Raw genomic sequence first — 19,631 nt, 5'->3', positions numbered from 1 at the left:
AAAGGAGAAGGAAAGGGAAAGGCAAAGTCACTTGGGGGTGCCAAAATGTTAGGAATCCCCAAATGACTTAAATCGTCTACCTTGTACCCCGTGCTGGTGCCCCTGATCGGAGAGAACAGCACCAGCCCAGGGTAGCTGCCAGCGCTTCCTCCTTCCTGTCTCGCTGCTCGTGCATGTGCAGTAGAGTGAAAAGACGAACTTTAACAGAGAAGTCGGCTTTTCACTCTACTGCGCAAGCGCTCGCTGCAGATACCCTGGGCTGGTGTGGTTTTCTCCTAACAGGGGCACGAGGTAAGCGATTAAAGTCACTTGGGGGTGCCTAACATTTTGGGACCCCCAAGTGACTTTGCCTTTCGTTCTCCTTTAAGCCGGCCATACATGCACCGATATCTTACGAAACCTTGTTTGGTACAATATTTGGTGCGTGTATGGTAGATTTCAAAGGCTGCGGATATAGGTCGTCTTGTCAATCAGGGGGTTAAAATATTTTGATCAGGCACAGTTGAAGGTGCCAAGCAAAATCTAAGTTTAGGGCTGAATTAGCAGTAGAATCCTGCAACCAGTCGCAGGAAAGATTGTTATTGCCTTTTGGTTGATTGGTGCCCATGGGCACTCAGGGTTACTAGGCATCACTACTAGGTCAATAGATAAAGCTAAGGAGGGGGCGTGTCCCTCGGTAAATGGAGGGGGCGGGTATATTTTCACAAAGCCCTCTCTCCCTGCAGGCACATGTGCTGTTAGTGAGTAGGACAGGAGAAATACAGTGCAGTTTCCAGAAGCAATGACAAGGCACCTGCAAGGGCAGTAGGTTCTAGAAATCTGCCCCCCTTATCGCTGCAGCTGTTAGAACTAGCCACACGTGACATTGCGCTTCACAAAAACCGCTGGGGGCCTTAGCGCCTACAGGGATTGTCGGTGTTAGCGCTTGGGGTTTGAGGACTCTCCCCAGCTGATCCTGCTATCCCCACAACTGTTAAAGGACGCTCTTCAGTGCAGTTAATCTCCGCCGAGCGCTGGAGCGGTGCTACAGTTTGCATGGTATTTGGTGCTCCCCCGGAGTGGCTTGTATTGATTGGCTGAGCAGGCTGAGGCGCTTACCCGTGACTATCGCAGCCTGTGACTACCTCGCTAGTGAAGGGTCTCCGTCTCACTGTCCGGTAGTACCAGCAATGGCAGCCAATAAGGTCGGCAAAAGATTCCCAAATAAGCCTCATTCCCCATCCAAGACTAGAGACTCCAATCAAGGCATCCAGAGGCGACAGGCGCGGGTTACTGTCAAGTATGATCGCAAAGAGTTGCAGAAGCGGCTGGATGTGGAGAAGTGGATAGACGAGCAGATGGAGGAGCTGTACCTAGGGAGGGTGAGTGGGGCGTCCGGGCATGTGTAAGCCAAGAGACAGAGGAAAGGGGTAGCTCAGGGCCAGTGGGGACCCATCTGTATCCTTGGACAAAGCCCTCTGATGAACAGTATGGGGGGTTGGCATTGGAGCAAAAACAAAGGGAGATCTGCAGGAGGAGTGCCTATATGTAAGGGTTCAGGTTGTGGGGTACATGGTGGTTAAAGTTGAATGGGAGATGCCTGGCTAAGGCAAAGAAAGGCAAGAAGAAATAGAATATTATTGGGTGCATAGAGAAAAAAGGAGGGGGAAGCTAGTGTATGGGCACTGTGGATGGGATAAAGTTGGACAAAAAAGGTATATTATTAACATGTATTTATAAAGCCCCAACATATTCCAGAGCACTGTATGGGGAACAACCTAAAATTAACAAGAAAGACACTAGATGTTGGGTTAACGTGGGGATGGTAAATCTACAGCTACAAGGGTGGAGGTGCAAAAGAGAAAAACAGTCCTGGAATATATGGTGCACTGGCTAGGAAGTAAAGATGGGAACATGTTGTGTGAGGGCATTTTTAAAGTATCTAGTATAGAGTGAAATGATGGAAGGACACACTGTAGAAGTAATGGAGACTTTGGAGTGGGGGGGGGGTCAAGAATTTGTTCATTGGGTAGCAGTGGGTTTTTGTGAGAATCATGCACAAAGGATGGGGAAAGCTCAGAAAACTAAAAGCTGTACACCCTGTAAACTTTCATCTGCTTAACTGCCACATTCCTTAGAATTTTCTGGTGACTGTTCTTCTACAAAACCTTCTTGCTTGAACCCTTTAGTACCATATAGTACCCTTACATATTGTTGTTTGAATGGGACGCTTATCTAATTTATGCTAAACCTATCCAAATGCATGTCATCATTTATTCATATAGCACCAGTCTGTTAAACAGCACATAATAATAAATTATAAGAAATGGGGCTCTTACAATAATATTCGCAGACATGCTTTATAGAATAAAAATAGGTTCCTAAATTGCATTTATATGCTTATTTTAAATACATATACTTTTTTTTATTCTTTAATGTATTTTGAATGCACTTCAAGTACCTAAAAATGCAGCATAATGTGTTTTGGAAAAGGCAGTGAAACACAGCTGTGCTAAAATGCTGATCTAATCACTCATGGGTGCAGCCAGGCAGAATATGGTATCAGCTTGTGCTATCTGGTGTGCTCAGCATGCATATCCGTTGTACATCAAATGCACAAAAAAAAACCTACCAGCGCTTAGAAACATTTAAATATAATGGCAGAAATTTACAAAGCAGTTTTCTGTAGTAGTAACTTGTTGCATTGAATCAGCAGTAAGCTCTGATAATTGAATGCAGTAATGATAATTACTAACCACTAACATCAGGGTTGCTGCTGCAAAAAGAATTGGGGATTTATTTATTTTTTGTTTAACTTTTTTTTATATAACATTTCTTATCTCAGTATATGACATGGACATAAAAATAAAAAATTTTAAGTTCTAATAAATGACATATATAGCAAAGAAAGGTAACTCCTTATATATATATATATATATATTTTCATGTATGTGTAACATTTTACATGTGAACACAACAGAAACAGTAAAGAGATTAATAATTGATACAGTGTGCAGCTAGTGCAATGCAAATATTTGCGCGTGTAGCACACATTAGCTGCACAGATACACTAAATATCCTTTTTAGGGCACATATAAAATGATATTGTGTGAGACACTGATTTCACTATATTTTTCATTTTGTACCATTTCACAAGCAACACAGGATGTCTGTCAGAAGGGGTCTTATTTCTAATGATTAAGAGAGTTCCAGTTTGTTCATTACCCTGTGCTATCACCTGTGGAAATCCCCTCTTTTTGGTTTTAGACATTTCTATGTCTGTGTAGCATGACACAGGAAGGATATAAAAGAATTCAAATCAGTTAAAAAGGTAGAAAAGGGAAAGGTCACCTAAGTAAATATTTGTGTGTGTAGGCTGGGTTTTTGTAACTATTTAAAGTACTACTTTCTGTTCAGGGCTCTTCTGTAAATCATTCAAACCATTGCCTCTGTATGTCCAACGTAGAGAGCTATAGAACAAAAAGTTATTCTAAAGGTGAGCTCCACCCTAATTTATTTTTGTTTAATGAAAGAAAATGTAATTCTAAGCAACTTTCCAATATACACATAATTGCAATAAAAAGCAGTGTTTATTCCTTTTTCATTGCTGGGTCTGACTCTTAAAAAGGTGAATCCAGTATAGCTTGTAAGTTTCCATTAAAACTGTTTAACAATACACTGCATGTTCCAATTAAACGGATGAAGAGCCAATCCTATTTATACTAGTTGCACTCAAACCTGGTGTGTAAGTTTGTCACATCTCTAGAGGAGTTGAGGCAATTGGTGTTATTCTCCTCCTGATAGTTTTGTTCAGTTTAAGTTCTTTATAGAAGAGGTAATATTAAACAAGAGAACTGTGGCACACCGGTAAAGAACAATGAGACATCATAGATAAAACTTGAAATTTTCTTTTTCTTCACAACTTAAAACTTTGTTATAGCTATAAGAATTTGTAAAACAATAAACTATAAATAAAACCAATTAAAATGTAGCTATGGTACACATGTAACTGAAGTGTATTAAATAGTGTCCTATAGTTGGCTTGTGTAATTTACATGCAAGGTATTTTTAAACAGTGAAGTATGGCATAATAAAGCTCTTTTGAGATGCTGGAGGGAATTGTTTCTCACAAGTATGCAAGGCACATGATGGATAAAAGTGTAAATGGCCCTTCTTATAATCTATTCATTCCTACTTAACATCCAACCATAAATAACCCAGCAGGGCCCTTCTGTATGGACAGCCCTAGCAGGATGTGGTGACAGAGTCCTGTCTGAGGCAGGTTTCAGGGAAGGGGATGAGGAATGGCGTGGAATGACAGTCAAAGTCAGACTAGCATTTGTAGTACAGGTATCGGACCCCTTATCCGGAAACCCGTTATCCAGAAAGCTCCGAATTACGGAAAGCCCATCTCCCATAGACTCCATTATAAGCAAATAATTCAGAATTTTAAAACTGATTTCCTTTTTTTATGTAGAAATAAAACAGTATCTTGTAATTGATCCCAACTAAGATATAAATAATCCTTATTGGATGCAAAACAATCCTATTGGGTTTAATTAATGTTTTATTAATTTTTTAGTAGACTTAAGGTATGGAGATCCAAATTACGGAAAGACCCCTTATCCGGAATACCCTTGGTCCCGAGCATTCTGGATAATGGGTCCTATACCTGTACTGATATCTCACAGGCTTCACTTTACTGAAGGAAGCCACAGTGCATCTCTGCATCTATTGTGTTCCATATAGATATTTATTTCATATACATATTTCTAATCTCATTTGATAAAATGTATAAGCAAATAACAAGCACTAAAAGAACATGCTGGTGAAAACACAGAATTATCAGGGGCTGTGTGGCTTGTGCCTCGTTTTTAGGCTGAGAAAATACGCAGCGTAAAAACGCCACGTGTGGCATCAGCCTAAGCTTAGCTTCTCAACAGCTGCTCAGAGCACACTGAGCATGTGCAGTGTCACTGACACTTCTAAAAAAAATCCAAGCTGGTGTCCCCTGTGCACAACTTTGAAGGCCTGAATCATTACTGTGTTTACCTTTTGAGTTAACTTTTAGTATGACATAGAGGGTAATAGATTAGACGTTTCATTATTTTATTATTTTTTCATTACTAGTGTGACACTGACAATAAAACTCTTGCCTTACAATTGGCTGCTTTGGTCAGTGACCCCCATTTCAAAGCTACAAAGAGAAGAAAAAGGTAAATGATTCAAGAACTATAAAAATAACTAATAAAGAATAATTGAAAAGTTGCATAGAATTTGTTTTCTAGAACATACTGAAAGTTAATGTAAAGGTGAACCACCCCTTTACTGGGGTGGTTCACATTTGCGTTAACTTTTAGTATGATGTAGAGTAGTGATCTCCTGGTTGAGGTGCCGAAGTCTCTCCAAATACTGTGCACCAGGCGGAACAGAGTGGAAAAGCCAGGGTGTGCTGGTGAGTGTGGATGAGCAGTGATCTCCAACCAGTGGCTCGTGAGCAACATGTTGCTCCCTAACCCCTTTAATGTTGCTCCCAGTGGCCTAAAAGTAGTTGCCCATTTCTACATTTCCGGCTTGGAGAAAAGTTTTGGAAGCACAGAGGCAGTCCTTACCATATGGGGTACAAAATGGGCAATCACAGCCCTTATTTGGCATCCCCAAAGAACTTTTTTTGCATGCTTTTGTGGCTCACCAACACTTTTTACATCTGAGTGTGGCTCACCATTAAAAAAGGTTGGGGGATCCATGATGTAGAGAGTAATATTCTGAGACAATTTGAAATTGGTCTTTATTTATTTGCAGTTTTTATATTATTTCAATAATTGTTCAGCAACTCTCCAGTTTGGAGTTATAACAGCTCCAAATTACCTTAGCAACCAGGGAGTGTTTTGAATGAGAGGCTGGTATATGAATAGGAGAGGGACTGAATAGAAAAAAAAAAGTTATAAAAAGTAACAATAACAATAAAACTGTAGCCTCACAAAGCAATAGTTTTTGGCTGCTGGGGTCAGTGACCCCCATTTGAAAGCTACAAAGAGTTAGAAGAATAAGAAGAAGAAGGCAAATAATTCCAAAACTATAAAAAATGAGGACCAACTGAAAAGTTGCTTTGAATTGTTCATTCTATCATAAGGAAAGTTACATTAAAGGAGAACCACCGCTTTAAAGCTGTAGTCTGCCTTTCAAGAGCAATTATGTTTAAAGGACCCGTACTTGCTGATACAGTTCTCATCAGACAGCTGTTTCCAGCCTGTCTGATAGCTTTCAGGCAGGCCATTTGGAAGGGCCCATAAATAGGCCAAACATATGCCATATCAGAGTGGAGAGGCCGAGTTGGCAGCCTTTATTGGCCTGTGTATGCCCATTTTAAGAATCAACATAAACAACTTGTTTTGGTGTTTTTCTCTGCAGCCATGTTTCTGCTTTCCACCTCTGCTCCCCTTTCTTGTTGTCAGATTACATATTGAAATGTTTTGGCTTAGTTTTTTTTTTTTTTTAAGAATTAAGCAAACAAAAACAGGCATTGAGCTTTACTCTCTGTATTCTTGATTGTAGCACAGTTTCAGAGCTGTGGGTTTGTTTGCAAATTATCCTATCCCAATTGCTGGGGCTTGAGACATTAAAGGCATCAATAACCATACTTAGAAGTGGTGCAACCCCTTCTGTTGCAGTGGTTAGGGACTTAGCGAATCTAACTTGCTAGATCTCCACAAAAAACCCACACTATTGGCTGCTTTTTTCCTTTACTCACAGGTAATTTAACCTGCACCTTACTGCATACTAAAAACCCACGCTGCATTGAAGGCACCTGACTTGCTACTAGCGGTGTTTGATTGTAATGTCTTGCTACATTTTACAGTAGTAGAGGATGTAGGAGCAATTTTTTGATGGACAGGACATGAAGGTTAAAGAGTTTAGCCCCTTAAAAATTAAGTTTAAGGTGAATTTACAAATACAATTTAATGAGTTTACATGTGGCATATTAGCTGTTGTGCATATCGTGTGTTTCCACGTTGAATCCATTTCAGCAGGGGCTCAGATACAAAGGGGATATACTTGTGGTAGACAACCAACATTCAGTTATTTTCTGTTACAGTTTGGCCATTATGATGTTTCTGTACAGTGTACCTCAGTGTAAAATATATTCAACTAAAGCCAAACTGTGTGTGTGTGTATATAATATATATATATATATGTAGCCCACTTTTTAAATGCTTGTGTGGCACTACCCGTTGGAGCACGATACTTTGGCGCTACAGGAGTCCTGAGCCCCCGCTTACTATGGGGGTTTACAAGGGATTCTCCCTTATGTGGCGTGCCTCCACCCAGGGATGGTCTTGTGGAACTATATTCCACCCCCTGGGAAACGATACGGATACAATGCCCCTTTGGGACCCACTTACTCCCGGTGTGATGTACTCACTCTTTGAGTTATTCCTTACCGGCGTAGTAGTGGTCCTCTGGGCTAGGTAGATACTCACAGCTGACACAGTTGTATATGAAAGGAATGCTATGGTTTATTCAGGCAGAGACCTCTCCAGGAGCGGCATATCATTTATACACATGGCAGGGCATATCTCCTTACTTCTCATTGAGATCCTTTTCCTGTTGGTACTACCTTACGGGTTTCCCCCAATGTGCTCCTATCTAGGTGCTATCCCCGGTACTATCTGTGAGACCCTCCCTTATGGAGTCCTCAGTACCCATGCTAGGAGTTACACCACAAGGACCCACACCGGTACTAGCGTATGGCACCCTCAGATCCGGACTCCTGGACTAGCGGGGACTTGTCCACCTACCTAGCCACTTAATGCCCTGCACTCCAGCAGATGTAATGCTGGGGGGTCTTAACCCCACTACCACTCCTGGAGGGGCAATATCCACCCAATCTAGCTTGGTGTCCTACATGACACTCCTAGAATGTCCTATTACATAGAAACTGCTATCTAATAACTCTATCAGGGGAAGCTCCTGGTCCCAGGAGCTATCCCAGCCTACGGTGGCTCAAGATGGCTGCAACCCTTTATATATCCCAGCACCCCATCTAGTGGTTGCTGGTGAGAAATGCAGGGGTGACTCCCTTTTAGCAGAAAAACAGCTAGGACCACCTTTAGGTGTCCAATTCCCTAAGGCCACCCTCTAGTGCCTGTCTAAGGAGAACCCATCCCAGGGGCCCCAAAACTTGGGGATCCCTACATATATATATTTTTTTTTAAGTATGCTGCAAATTACACTTGTATCTGTTGTTTGACTTTAAAGTATGCATGCTTTCAAGGTCATATCCATGTGGAATTGGGTCTTTAACATTGTAATATGAAGGAATCATCGAGTGGATAACTGACTTCCACTTTGGATTAAAAAACCATGAGTGCATGGCAGAAATACAAGGAGGCAGCCGCACATGGCTAGATGGCATTTCAGAGCAAAATATTGGACAGGAAGGAGCTTGTGTGCTTGTAATGATATTTGTGGAATAGCCACGGAGAGTAGAAGACACATTAATAATTCATAGGGTCCCTGATGGAATAAGAATTTCCTAGCATATCGGTCATTAATCATTCAGCTAGAAGAGACGCAGAGGACAATTCTGACATTAATCAGTGTCCCCTGATACTACACTTCCCCCTTTCTGCCGGTCACTTCCTGCACCCTTTCTTCATTATTTGGTAATAGAACAGCTGTGGCTCACCTGGGTCCTTCTGTCAGATGAGGTCATACTGTTTGGATCCATTTACCAATACATGGAACTGTCCTTTTAATTTGGAAGTATCTCTGTCCCTTTGAAATTTTCAGTTGCTTATTTTCAGCCCTTTTTACAAAAAGAACAGATCGAATAATTGTACTTATGGGACTGATTTTTACTAATTATTATTCATTAAATTAATTAAGTGGTTCCTAACATTTTTAGGGCCTAAAAAATATCAGCATAATGTTCTAGGTGGATAAACATGGTACCTTTATATTATTTATACACTAACAAATATATTTAGTGTGTAGATAGCAGTAACGTTTAAAAGAATATCATTTTAAAAGATCTTTGGCTGCAAAGCAGACTACTGGACCTAGTCAGGGTCCTATCTGATAAAGGTTAAGAAGCGCTGCTTCCTCTGACACTTTAACCTAATATAATTGTCATTCAGAAGGTAATTTTTCCCCCTTCCTTACAGACATCATAAAGCCTAACCCCACCCCCATCTCTTCCACCTTACATCTCTTTTATTCCAGGAACAATAAAGCCTAGTAACTGTTAAATAAGAACACTATTACTGAAGCCCACACAGATTTATAACTCCACTGGGATGGACCAGCAATCTTGCTGATCAGTAACAGTCCATCTGTCACATTTCATCTCCAGCCTCCTAAACACAAGTTAATTACTGATCACCTTACCCTTTCCTGGATGCAAACCGCACATCACATTTCTCCTAGAAAGAAAGTGTGGCTACACTTCAAAGACAACACCAATAAATCCATAGCACAGGGCTAATTATTGGCTTTTCTGTTTCAGGAAGTAGATATGCCAGATGAGGTCAACATTGATGATCTGTTGGACTTGGAGACGGATGAAGACAGAAGACAGAGCTTGCAGGTAATAAGCAAATTATATGTCACTACCATTAGTACATCTCTGGTACTATTGGTTTATCTGTACTCATTTACTTATTTAAAATCTATTTATAATTTTAAAATTCTATAGTGTTTTACTATAAATATTAATATAGCCTGATTGCAAATTATGAGAATACTGGATATCACCAAGTAGGTCCATAAACCTTTAAAGGTAGAAGGGTTTAATTTTTGTTTCCCATAATACTATTATACAGTAAGGGATACATTATTGTCTGTATAATACACAAGAGTGCTTAGTTATGGCATCGGTTATAATTGGCGCTTAGTGATGCAAGTTCTGTCACATGACTATATATTTTACAGGTTATTAATTTTTACACTATTAGGCGGGGGTGCAATGAGGCTGTGACCACAACATTCAGACAAAAACAAACAAGAGATCTGCATATTCTAAGGTCATTTCTGTGCATTATGCAACTAGGAACTGCCCTCTCCTTTAAGCAAAACAGGGATTGTTTGTCTATATATTGCAATATATTCAAGCTGGCCAAATACATCTAAATCATCCCTGTTCTGGACAGTCCTTCAAAGGACGAGTGCAGAGGATGTCTTGTCTTTGTTTTGTGTACAGGAGCCTTATATACTCACTTTTGGAGTCCGATGACTTTAAATGCCTTAGATTTGCCATATGGCACGCAGGCTCTCGCGCAGCAATGAAAATGGAGTAAAGGCTTAACATGTGATTTGTTTTGCATGTGTAATAATTTCTCAGCCATAACCAGGCCATTTTGTTAATTGAGCTAAAATATTAGAAAATGTGGTTTGTGCCATTTTCCTTTGAATGCCAGCAAGAAGTGGGGTGAGCCTGTTGGACAGAGACATTGTGTGGTATTTTACTAGTTAAAATCTTTAGGCTTCTCTCCAATTTTTTTTATTATTTGGTCCCGTCTATTAATTTCCTCAGAAGGAATTTTGCTTTCATGTGGGTTTTTTGCTAAAACTGTTCCCACGCCAAAGTACAAACACATTTAAGATGGTGTCACTAATTTAATGAGGAGTCACTAAGTCACTGACTTAGTATGCCCATCCAACTCATTGTCACATATCATATCATTCCATCAGTTCATGTTTGTTTGGGCCTCAGAACTAGAATATTGTTGGGGTTTATTAACCCTTTTTATGCCTGGCCACACTGAGAATGCATTGCAATGCTATATGCTTTTTCCAAAATAAATAATGCTATGCAGATGTCTGTTTAGCCTTGTACTATGCCCAGTACTTGTGGCCCTACAGGCAAGGAGGGTTTGTACATTCTTATTAGGCCTATTGCAGACAGGTTATTTTTGTATCATTGTCTTTCTAGAGAAATTTATGGCAAGCTAAATACTCATGTCTTAATTCCAAAAGAAATCCCACTCTGATAGCCCTAATGTCTCATAGGCAGTGTTTACCAAAAAAGCACATTGGAAGCATCTGGCAGCAATGATGATATTTTGATAGCCCCAAAAGCACTGTCCTAATCACAAATGCCTTTCTGCTGTGATCCTTACTATGTATAGATAATATTCATTATTTGTCAATGAAAATTTGTAATTGATGATAAGCTGTTTCTGGCTTTATGTTCTCTGCACTTCTGACTCTGATTTGTGAAACAATATTTAAGTCAGCTGATTAAAGCAGGTTATATTACCTTGAGGAGACCTAATGCTAGTGATAAAGTGTCCAGAAAATAGCTGTCCCTTTACTTTCCTTTTAATTTTTACCAGTGAAACCTGCCAAGAATCTCCTCTTCTGCAGGCAAATAGCACCTGGCAATACCTGTCCCTTCACTTTCCTTTCAGTTGCCACATGTAAAACATATTTCCTGGTTACCACTTCAAAATGTGGAATGCAGCATTTTTGAGCAATTGCCCAGAATGCTCTGCCAGCCGATGAAGCACCCAGTGTGACACCTTCCTAAGAGTCAGGCCCAGAGAACAGAAAGGCATTTAACAACTAAATGAACGCATGTGAGTTTTTAGTGCCATTATGAGCTCTTGCAATGACTGTACACAAATAGACGTTTGGTTGGGGTGCAAGAACCATCATGCCTACCCCTCATTAATACAGCACAGACTAACACAATCGGTGCTATATTTAAAGGTAAAACTACAGATCTCTGCACTACATTACCACATCCATGTGGAAGATTCAGCGCATTTTCATCAGTGCCTCCAAAGGGTTGGATTTAGCAGCTTATCTGCCTGTGTATAGGCAACACTGACGGGCCTCCCCCACCGACATCTGGGCTGAAATTGGGCAGATCTCAATCAGACAGGTTTCATTTCCCTGTCAGATTGGGGACCGTTTCGGCTATGCCCACTGTTTTAATTCTAAAACTAATTAGCCCGATATTGCCCTGATATTAGGAGAAGATCCGTTCTCTTGGCAACCTTGCCAGACAAGCAGATCTTACCGTGTATGGCCACCTTAAGGATTATAGAGAGCGCTGGCTATTTTTCAGACACAGACCCTACTCAGCTTTGGGCAAATATAGTAGATGATTCATCAGAATATATGACCTATTTACAGTCATGAAATGTTTACTTTCTGTGGTCTTTATCTCCATCCTCCTCCTTTTGTATAGTCGTAGGTATGGGTGATTTGGCAGCAAGAGAGCAATAAAATATTCTCAGCACTGATATTAATAGAGCCAGCTGCCAAATGCAATCAAAACATAAACAAATATAATGTATGTGTGAGATGCACCTCTTCTTAAAGGAGAAGGAAAGCCTAAGTCACTTGGGGGTGCCAAAATGTTAGGCACCCCCAAGTGACTTTAATCGCTTACCTTGTACCCCGGTCTGGTGCCCCTGTTAAGAGAGAACAGCACCAGCCCGGGGTAGCTGCGAGCGCTTCCTTCTTCCGCGTTGGAGTGAAAAGCCGAACTTTAACAACAAAGTCGGCTTTTCACTCTAATGCGCATGCGCCGGCCCAGGGATTTTGCCGGCACAAGAATTGCGGAAGAAGCAAGCGCTCGCTACAGGTACCCTGGGCTGGTGCAGTTTTCTCCTAACAGGGGCACCAGCCCGGGGTTCAAGGCACCCCCAAGTGACTTAGCCTTTCCTTCTCCTTTAAAACCAGCTTGGTTACTTAAAATGTTGGGGCATTAAGATGTGTCGCTATTAAACACCCATTTTGTTCTTTCTGCAGGTCATCTTGAAGTCTTGCACTAACAACACAGAGGTGAGTCTCTCTTTTTGGGCAAGTTTCATGTTTATTGTAATGATTCCCTTAAGTCATTTCACAATGTACTACTTCCTTCTCTCTGTTACTCCAGGCTGCTCTAGGAATTTTTCTCTATTGAGTCTTTTTCAGCATTTAGTATATACATTATAGAGGGTAATACAGGGCAAGCTAAACCCACACGTCCCTGCCAAGAACATTTTTAGTTTTAAATAGGGGGGCAAGGGTGCATCTGGGGTAGTTTAAGGAAAGGGGCAGAAAAACCCTGGACATTTTAGCATCTAGACAGCAAACTGTTAGCACTTATTGTGCAGTGTTAAAACTTGAAAGGATGAACAAGAAGATGCATGTTCATTGCTTTTCATATGCATCTGCTTTGGAGCAGGGCTGTATTTAGGCAGCACCGGACCTTAGCCTATATCATCAGCATGTAATCAACATGATGTACAGGTGGTCTGGCTGTGCTGCACATGCACCAATAGCACAGGATCCAGGTATCCTTCCCTTCTGCACTACCACCATATTTAGCCACACATATCCATGGATGGGCATGGGCAATTTTGTTTTTTTATTAACTAACAATTTATTGTTTACATATAGTCACCCAAGCGCTGCTTCCCTAAGCACGTGCCCTTGGGTTCCTATATGGTGTAACCCTTTCCTTACCGCACTGTAGAATTGGATCACTTTCTTTTCTTAACATTTACCTGTGAATTCACCAAGGGCATGCTCAATATATTTACTTCCCACTAAAATTCAGTTTTCCTTGTCTTTTAAGAAATAGGTGGTATTTTACATTGGTTTATTTCAGTTTCCTGGCAGTAGCTCAGAGATGAGCCTTTGTAATAGCTAGTGAACGGCTAGACGTGTTCAGGGGAAATTTTTGATGGAACCTGTAGTGTCAGGCTTTTGTATTGTTTCTCCTATTGCGCACAGAAAGAAACAAATATTTAGAGAATTTGTTTGCAGAGTATAAAATATTTTGCATAATGTGTATGTAATTGCAGTGCCCTTTGCATATTAGTTAATTTTTCATAATATGATGTGTTGCACAAGTAACATACTGTGTGAGCTGTACTGTTGATTAGTCCTGGCTCTTCAAAATAAAATAGGAGGAAAATCGATATTTACATACAACTGAGAAAGCCCTTTCTGCAAGACTGGCATTTCTCACAAGATGGAAAGGAAAATAGGACTTAATTGTGTAGTGTAGAGTTTCTTTAATCATTTACTACTAGCGAGTCAAACATTAACTCTTCCTTTGTTGCTGAACTACATTTCCCACAATCCCCTAGGGGCCAGCAGGTAGACTGAGGTTTTACTTATATCAAGTCACTAAGACTAGCGTGGAATCATAACCAAAGCTGTTCCTAAAAATTTGCCTTAAAGGTCCATGTTTTCCTAGTATTAAATACAGCATCATTGTGTAATTTGGCAAGGTCATTTCCTTTTTGCTGGCAGAGATAAATTTGGCTATTTTAGGCCGGAAAGCACCTCCTTTCAGTGAGACTGCAGAACATTTCCTGATATGGACAGGGTGATGGGTGTGATCTCTGAGTTAGCAAAATGTATTTTACATAGCTCTGTCATAAAATTGTCAAACTGGAACTAAAGATTCAGTACTTCATATAAAGATCCCTTCTCTTTCACACTTCATAAAACTATATTTTAATAAACAAAGATATGGAAATATAGCTACCAAGGCTCTATACAGATAGAGAAGACCTCAAACAATATATAAAAGTAATGGCATGTTGCTTGTTTGTGTTTGTGCTCATCCGTGGATGAGCCTCTATGCTTTATTTTACTGTTTCTGTGTACAAGCACACCATCAAGCATGGTGTATGGGTCAGCTGTGTACTGATGTGTAATAACACTGTGTCATTTGGTGCCCTCAACTAGCTCACAGGGTAACTTTGGAGAAGCATGACAATTTCTCTAGGTTTGTTTCTAATACTTGGCTTGGTGTGATGAAGACATCAGCCAATGGAATTTAGGGTTACTTAATGTGGGCACACTTCATACTTTTCTTTACATTACCCCAGTAGTTGCTAAATTTCCAACAGCAACCTCTATGGTCTTTGCTCTCATTTTCTAACTTGCAGTAGGCTGCTTAGCCCCCTATTTTTTAAATTAGACCCAGAACTGGTTAGCCAGGTTTGGGTGAAAACTGAATTGGCCAACCATGTGGCCAAATTATTTTATTTGCAATTCTTGCATCTGACAAGAGCAAGTCTTTGCTGGTGTATGCATTGTTCCTAGAATGTTTGAGTATTAATAATAGGAGAACCTATAAAATCCAGATAGATATCGCCTGCAATGCTAAACTAGGTTTACTGGTTGTTCTGTTAAAAATTTCATTTTCAGTATTTTGTCGGTACATCCAGCACATTAAAAAGAAGAATGTGACATCATATAAGCCACCAAATTGGTCTAAAGGACTCTAATCAGCAGCTTAAATCTGCCCTTGTATTGTCGCCTGAACTTTGACTGCTGCCATCAGACAGAAAACAATAGCAATGCCCAAAATGTCCATTCCATTTGCTAAAACTTTACATGAAAATCTATGGGGAATGTAGTGCCTGAAGCATACACAGAGATGACCAGTGGACCACTCTTAGAATATTTAGTACTATTATAGACTGATAAAACTCTGGCATTTTATATTGCTTGGGCTCAGTGCTGTCATGCACAAGTGTTACAGTTAAGACACCTCTCCTGCTCCTGCTTTGTTAGTGTAAAGAACCTTGTAGTTACGTCTGTGTGAGACTGCAAGAGAACTGTCTGCATGTAGTGGCTTCTCTTGCTTACACAGCTATTGCACCATACATGCACATTTTACACATTGTTGCACAATTACAGAAGGACAATTGCACAAGGAGCACAATGGGAGTACTGTTTGAGTTTGGTAACATCATTTATTTCAATGGGACTGTTCAGATATTACCTTCTAATATCTAACGCTGCATGAACATTTATATAAAGATAGGAAAGTGATCCACAGCAAACATCAAGGGTAATTAATTGTTTTTCATGCAGCGAATAATATTCTGTTTACTGTTTTAATGTCTAATGTTTTTTTTTTTCTTTTAAAATCTGCATTGATAGGCAGTTTTATTTTGCACAGATTGTTTCCTAAGCAAGAGGTTGTCTGTGGCACACACACAAACATAAGAAGTGGATTTATACATTGGTCTGCAGGTCAAAACATTCTTATTAGGTTTCTTGCTACTTAGTATCGGCAAGTTGTCAGTGACTGTTAGTTATAGGGGGAATAGGATTAAAGCATAAGGTAAGGCTGATTTATTGGGGGTGCCAATATGTTAGGGAACCAATGTGAATCCACTCATTAAGTTTTTTGCCTGGGCTGATGCTACTTTTCAGACAAAACTGCACCAGCTCAAAGCCCTAAGAGCACCACAGTTCTACTTCTTTTCCCCAGGCATCCCTTGCACTGTATGATACTTGTATATGTACTGTAGAATAAAACTCCAAAATTATACTCTACTGTGCATGTGCAAGTCCACTCCGAGGATGCCAGGGAATATGGTAAGTTGGCAGCATTTTTTTTTTCTGAAAAGGAGCACTGGCCCAGGGAATAAAAAGCTATATCATTCAATTGGAAGGATGGGGTGCCTAACATTTTGGCACCCACCAGTGAATTAGCTTTGCCTTGTTCTTTAAGATTATCATAAAGAGAGATTGACAACTGTGCAGGAAATAAAAATGCAATTATATACAAAGACAAGCCAAAAATGCTGCTGGGCTGGTATGCGAGACTCAGGAAGGTGACTTTGTAGGAATGTATGTATTTTTGTTATGCAATAAACCAATAATGATTTTTTTCTTGATGACCGTAAATTAACTCTTACTGCAGGTAAAGAATTTAATTTCAATGGGATGGTTCACCTATAAGTTAACTCTTAGTATCTAATATAATCGCCAGTTCTAAGCAACTTTTCAACTGGTCTTCATTATTTACTTTTTATAATTTTTTAACTTATTTGCCTTCTTCTTTTGCCTCTTTCAAGCTTTCAAATGGGGATCACTGACCCCAGCAGCTAAAAACTATTGCTCTGTGAGGCTACAATTTTATTGTTACTGTTACTTACTTATTTTTGTATTCATGTTCTCTTCTATTTATATTCTAGTCTCATTAAAACCACTCCCTGGTTGCTAAGGTCATTTGGACCCTAACAACCAGATAGCTGCTGAAATTACAAAGTGGGATTACTGCTAAACAAAAAACTGAAAAATGAAGACCAGTTCCAAATTGTTTCAGAACACTACCCTATGCATCATTCTAAAACTTAATTCCAGGGTGAACAGCGCCTTTACCAGAAATTCCTAGATTTAAGTTGATCTTTTTTCTGCCTAGTTACATCCTTGCCAGGCAATATAGTCCTTTGTGGGTTGCACAGGGCCCTTTAAACTGAACAGTCATGCTCTAGACATGTAAGGGGAGATTTTATGTGCATGGGAATGTTTCTACAGTTGGTCTCTGTGGATATCAGTGGAAACATTTTACAAATAGGTATCTACATGATGGGTTGAATCCAATTATACATTATAATAGGCACACTGTGTGCATTTAGTGCAAGTTTGTGATTCTCTGCAACCAATGAAAAGACGTTCCTTTATCCCTGTGTAGCACTTACTTTTTTATGTTCTTGCTAGGCGTTCATTCGGGAGCTTCTCTTAAGGCTGAAGGGACTGCAGAAGCAAACTCTAATTAAAAAGAATGGACTGGAGGTTTCCAGTGAGGAGCACATTGTGGAACATGCGTAACCCACCATATCCCTCAAAGCTCTGTAAGCGGTTTATTACCAGAGAACAAGGACCGTCTACAACGCTAAGGAAAGGAATGAATGAAGAGTTGCAGAGACTTCAGACACTAAAGATGGACAATTTTTGATGTCTTTCTTTCTGATGACATTTCTAACATGAGAATTTACAAGACAATTTTGTGTTTCAATAGAAGTTTTTTGTGTGCCCAATTATTATAACTCTTTTCACAGATTGTGTTGCCCACATTCATCTTTATTTGAATGCCTAACACTCATGAATAGAGTTCCTAAACATACTATTAATTACAATTCACCCCTGTTTTGCCTGTTGTAAAGTTATGTTCAGTACTATATTTTTAAATCAGAACTTGGATTTTACTTTGGAGGAAGATCAGCTGGTGTGGTGAGACCCAACCCTGTCTGGGCATTGTGGATGGCCCCTGTATTGCCTATGTGAGGGGAGTCATGTCCTGTATTGCAAAGTATAGGGAATCCTGTAATGTACATAGACAACACCAGACCCTGCCTTTTTAAAGTCTATGTGGAGCCTGTACCTTGTATGATGTACAGTTTGGGGGGAAATTAGGCCCTTCGTTTGGCTGTTTCTGGAGAAGCCATGATGAACCAAACCAGGAGAAATACAAGTAGGTGCCCTTATGCAAGAAAAAGCTGGTTTATTTACTCATTTCTTACATTGTGTTTAGTTTGACACTTAAAGCCAGGTAGCTGGTCACAAATCACGTGAAATGCTATAGAGTTGTCTCCCATCTGCTCAGCACTCAGCACACTTTTTTTTTTCATTTCTTTGAATTAGTATTAGCTATACACAGAATCCATAAATTGGGCATTCATCAGAATACCAGTTCCTTATCCAAATATTTGACCAAATACCTACACACATTTTCATGTTTGAGGAAAAAAAACAGAAAATGCATTAATTGAAAAAGTGTCAGTTCCTTAGTGTTTTAAAGTCAAATGATTTTCTGGTTTGCATTGAGTCCGCTAAACTCTAATGATTTGTTCGAATCCTGGTTAAAAAAAAAAGTGCTGCAATTTGTCTAAATTCTGAACTTGAACTGAATAGTGGATTCAGTGTGTTCCTAATTAGAAAATATACTAATCTTTGACTATTAACTAAAGTGGCATAAAGGCACAGACACACATACACATATATATTTACAGAAATTGGGTCAGTTTGTAATACACAAATCAAGCAGCTGGCTTACTCACACTGTAATAGCTTTAAATACCGTTATTCATATCCATACACTGTTATATATTAAATATGCATATTGTATATATTTATATGGACAGGCCATGTAGCTTCTGTAATGCTCTATACACTACAGGTTGCGTTGGATACAACGGCCATGCCACTTAAGGAAGGTCACTTAATAGTTTAACAAGTTAGTCTTATGTTTTGGTTTTAATAAATTGTTTCTCTTTCATAAGGTGTTTCAGTTTTTTGTTTAATGTGTAGCTCAGATCATGTGCTGACAAACAACCCACCCCCAATCTGTTTCCCCTGGCAAAAAAGTACAAATAACTAGTTCCTATGGCTAATTTCCAGTCTTCTGGTGCACTTTTTCAGTATCATAAGCAATTTTTTTCTTGATTCACAAATGAGTATTTTAATGACTTAGCATTGTAGGAATGACCGCATATTTACAAAGGGAGTGCAAAAGGCAAAACACTGGCATGCTTTTACCCAAAATGCACTCCGTTTCTCATAATTATTGCACATAGCACAATTCAAGTAAATCTTTATCCCCAGTGTTGTAGATGCAAGGATTCTGGCAGTGATTTCCTGCATTTAAGAGGCAATTACATCCTGGACAGGCCAGGTATGCGTCATGGGTCATTAATCTATCGGGTAGGATTCCAAGATTGGTTTGTCATTTACAGCTTCTTCAGACATATTCAGTCATATGTCCTCTACAATGACACATTTACAATACAAAATTCATAAGCTGTGCAAAGGAGTTGAAGTTTGTACTGACACTTCAGCTCTGTTCTCTTTTTTATTTTCAGGACACTCATAAGTGGCTCCTAATATATAAGCAAAGCTCA

The 19,631-nt window shown here is 39.7% G+C and overlaps 1 protein-coding gene across 1 annotated transcript; it reads left to right on the top strand.

The window, feature by feature from the left end:
* Positions 1-749: 749 nt before the first annotated feature.
* Positions 750-19,006, top strand: ppp1r14a (protein phosphatase 1 regulatory inhibitor subunit 14A; the record flags this gene model as incomplete). The annotated part of the gene is given in 4 exon segments (NM_001007955.2): positions 750-1,361; positions 9,488-9,568; positions 12,742-12,774; positions 17,452-19,006. Coding segments are annotated over 4 exon segments (417 nt in total). The 5' UTR covers positions 750-1,169.
* Positions 19,007-19,631: the final 625 nt, after the last annotated feature.

The sequence above is a fragment of the Xenopus tropicalis genome, chromosome 8 (genome assembly GCF_000004195.4).
Source record: "Xenopus tropicalis strain Nigerian chromosome 8, UCB_Xtro_10.0, whole genome shotgun sequence".
In the NCBI taxonomy this organism is placed as follows: domain Eukaryota; kingdom Metazoa; phylum Chordata; class Amphibia; order Anura; family Pipidae; genus Xenopus; species Xenopus tropicalis.
The sequence above is the reverse complement of the archived record's forward strand: the minus strand, read 5'-3'. Positions and strand labels throughout refer to the sequence as shown.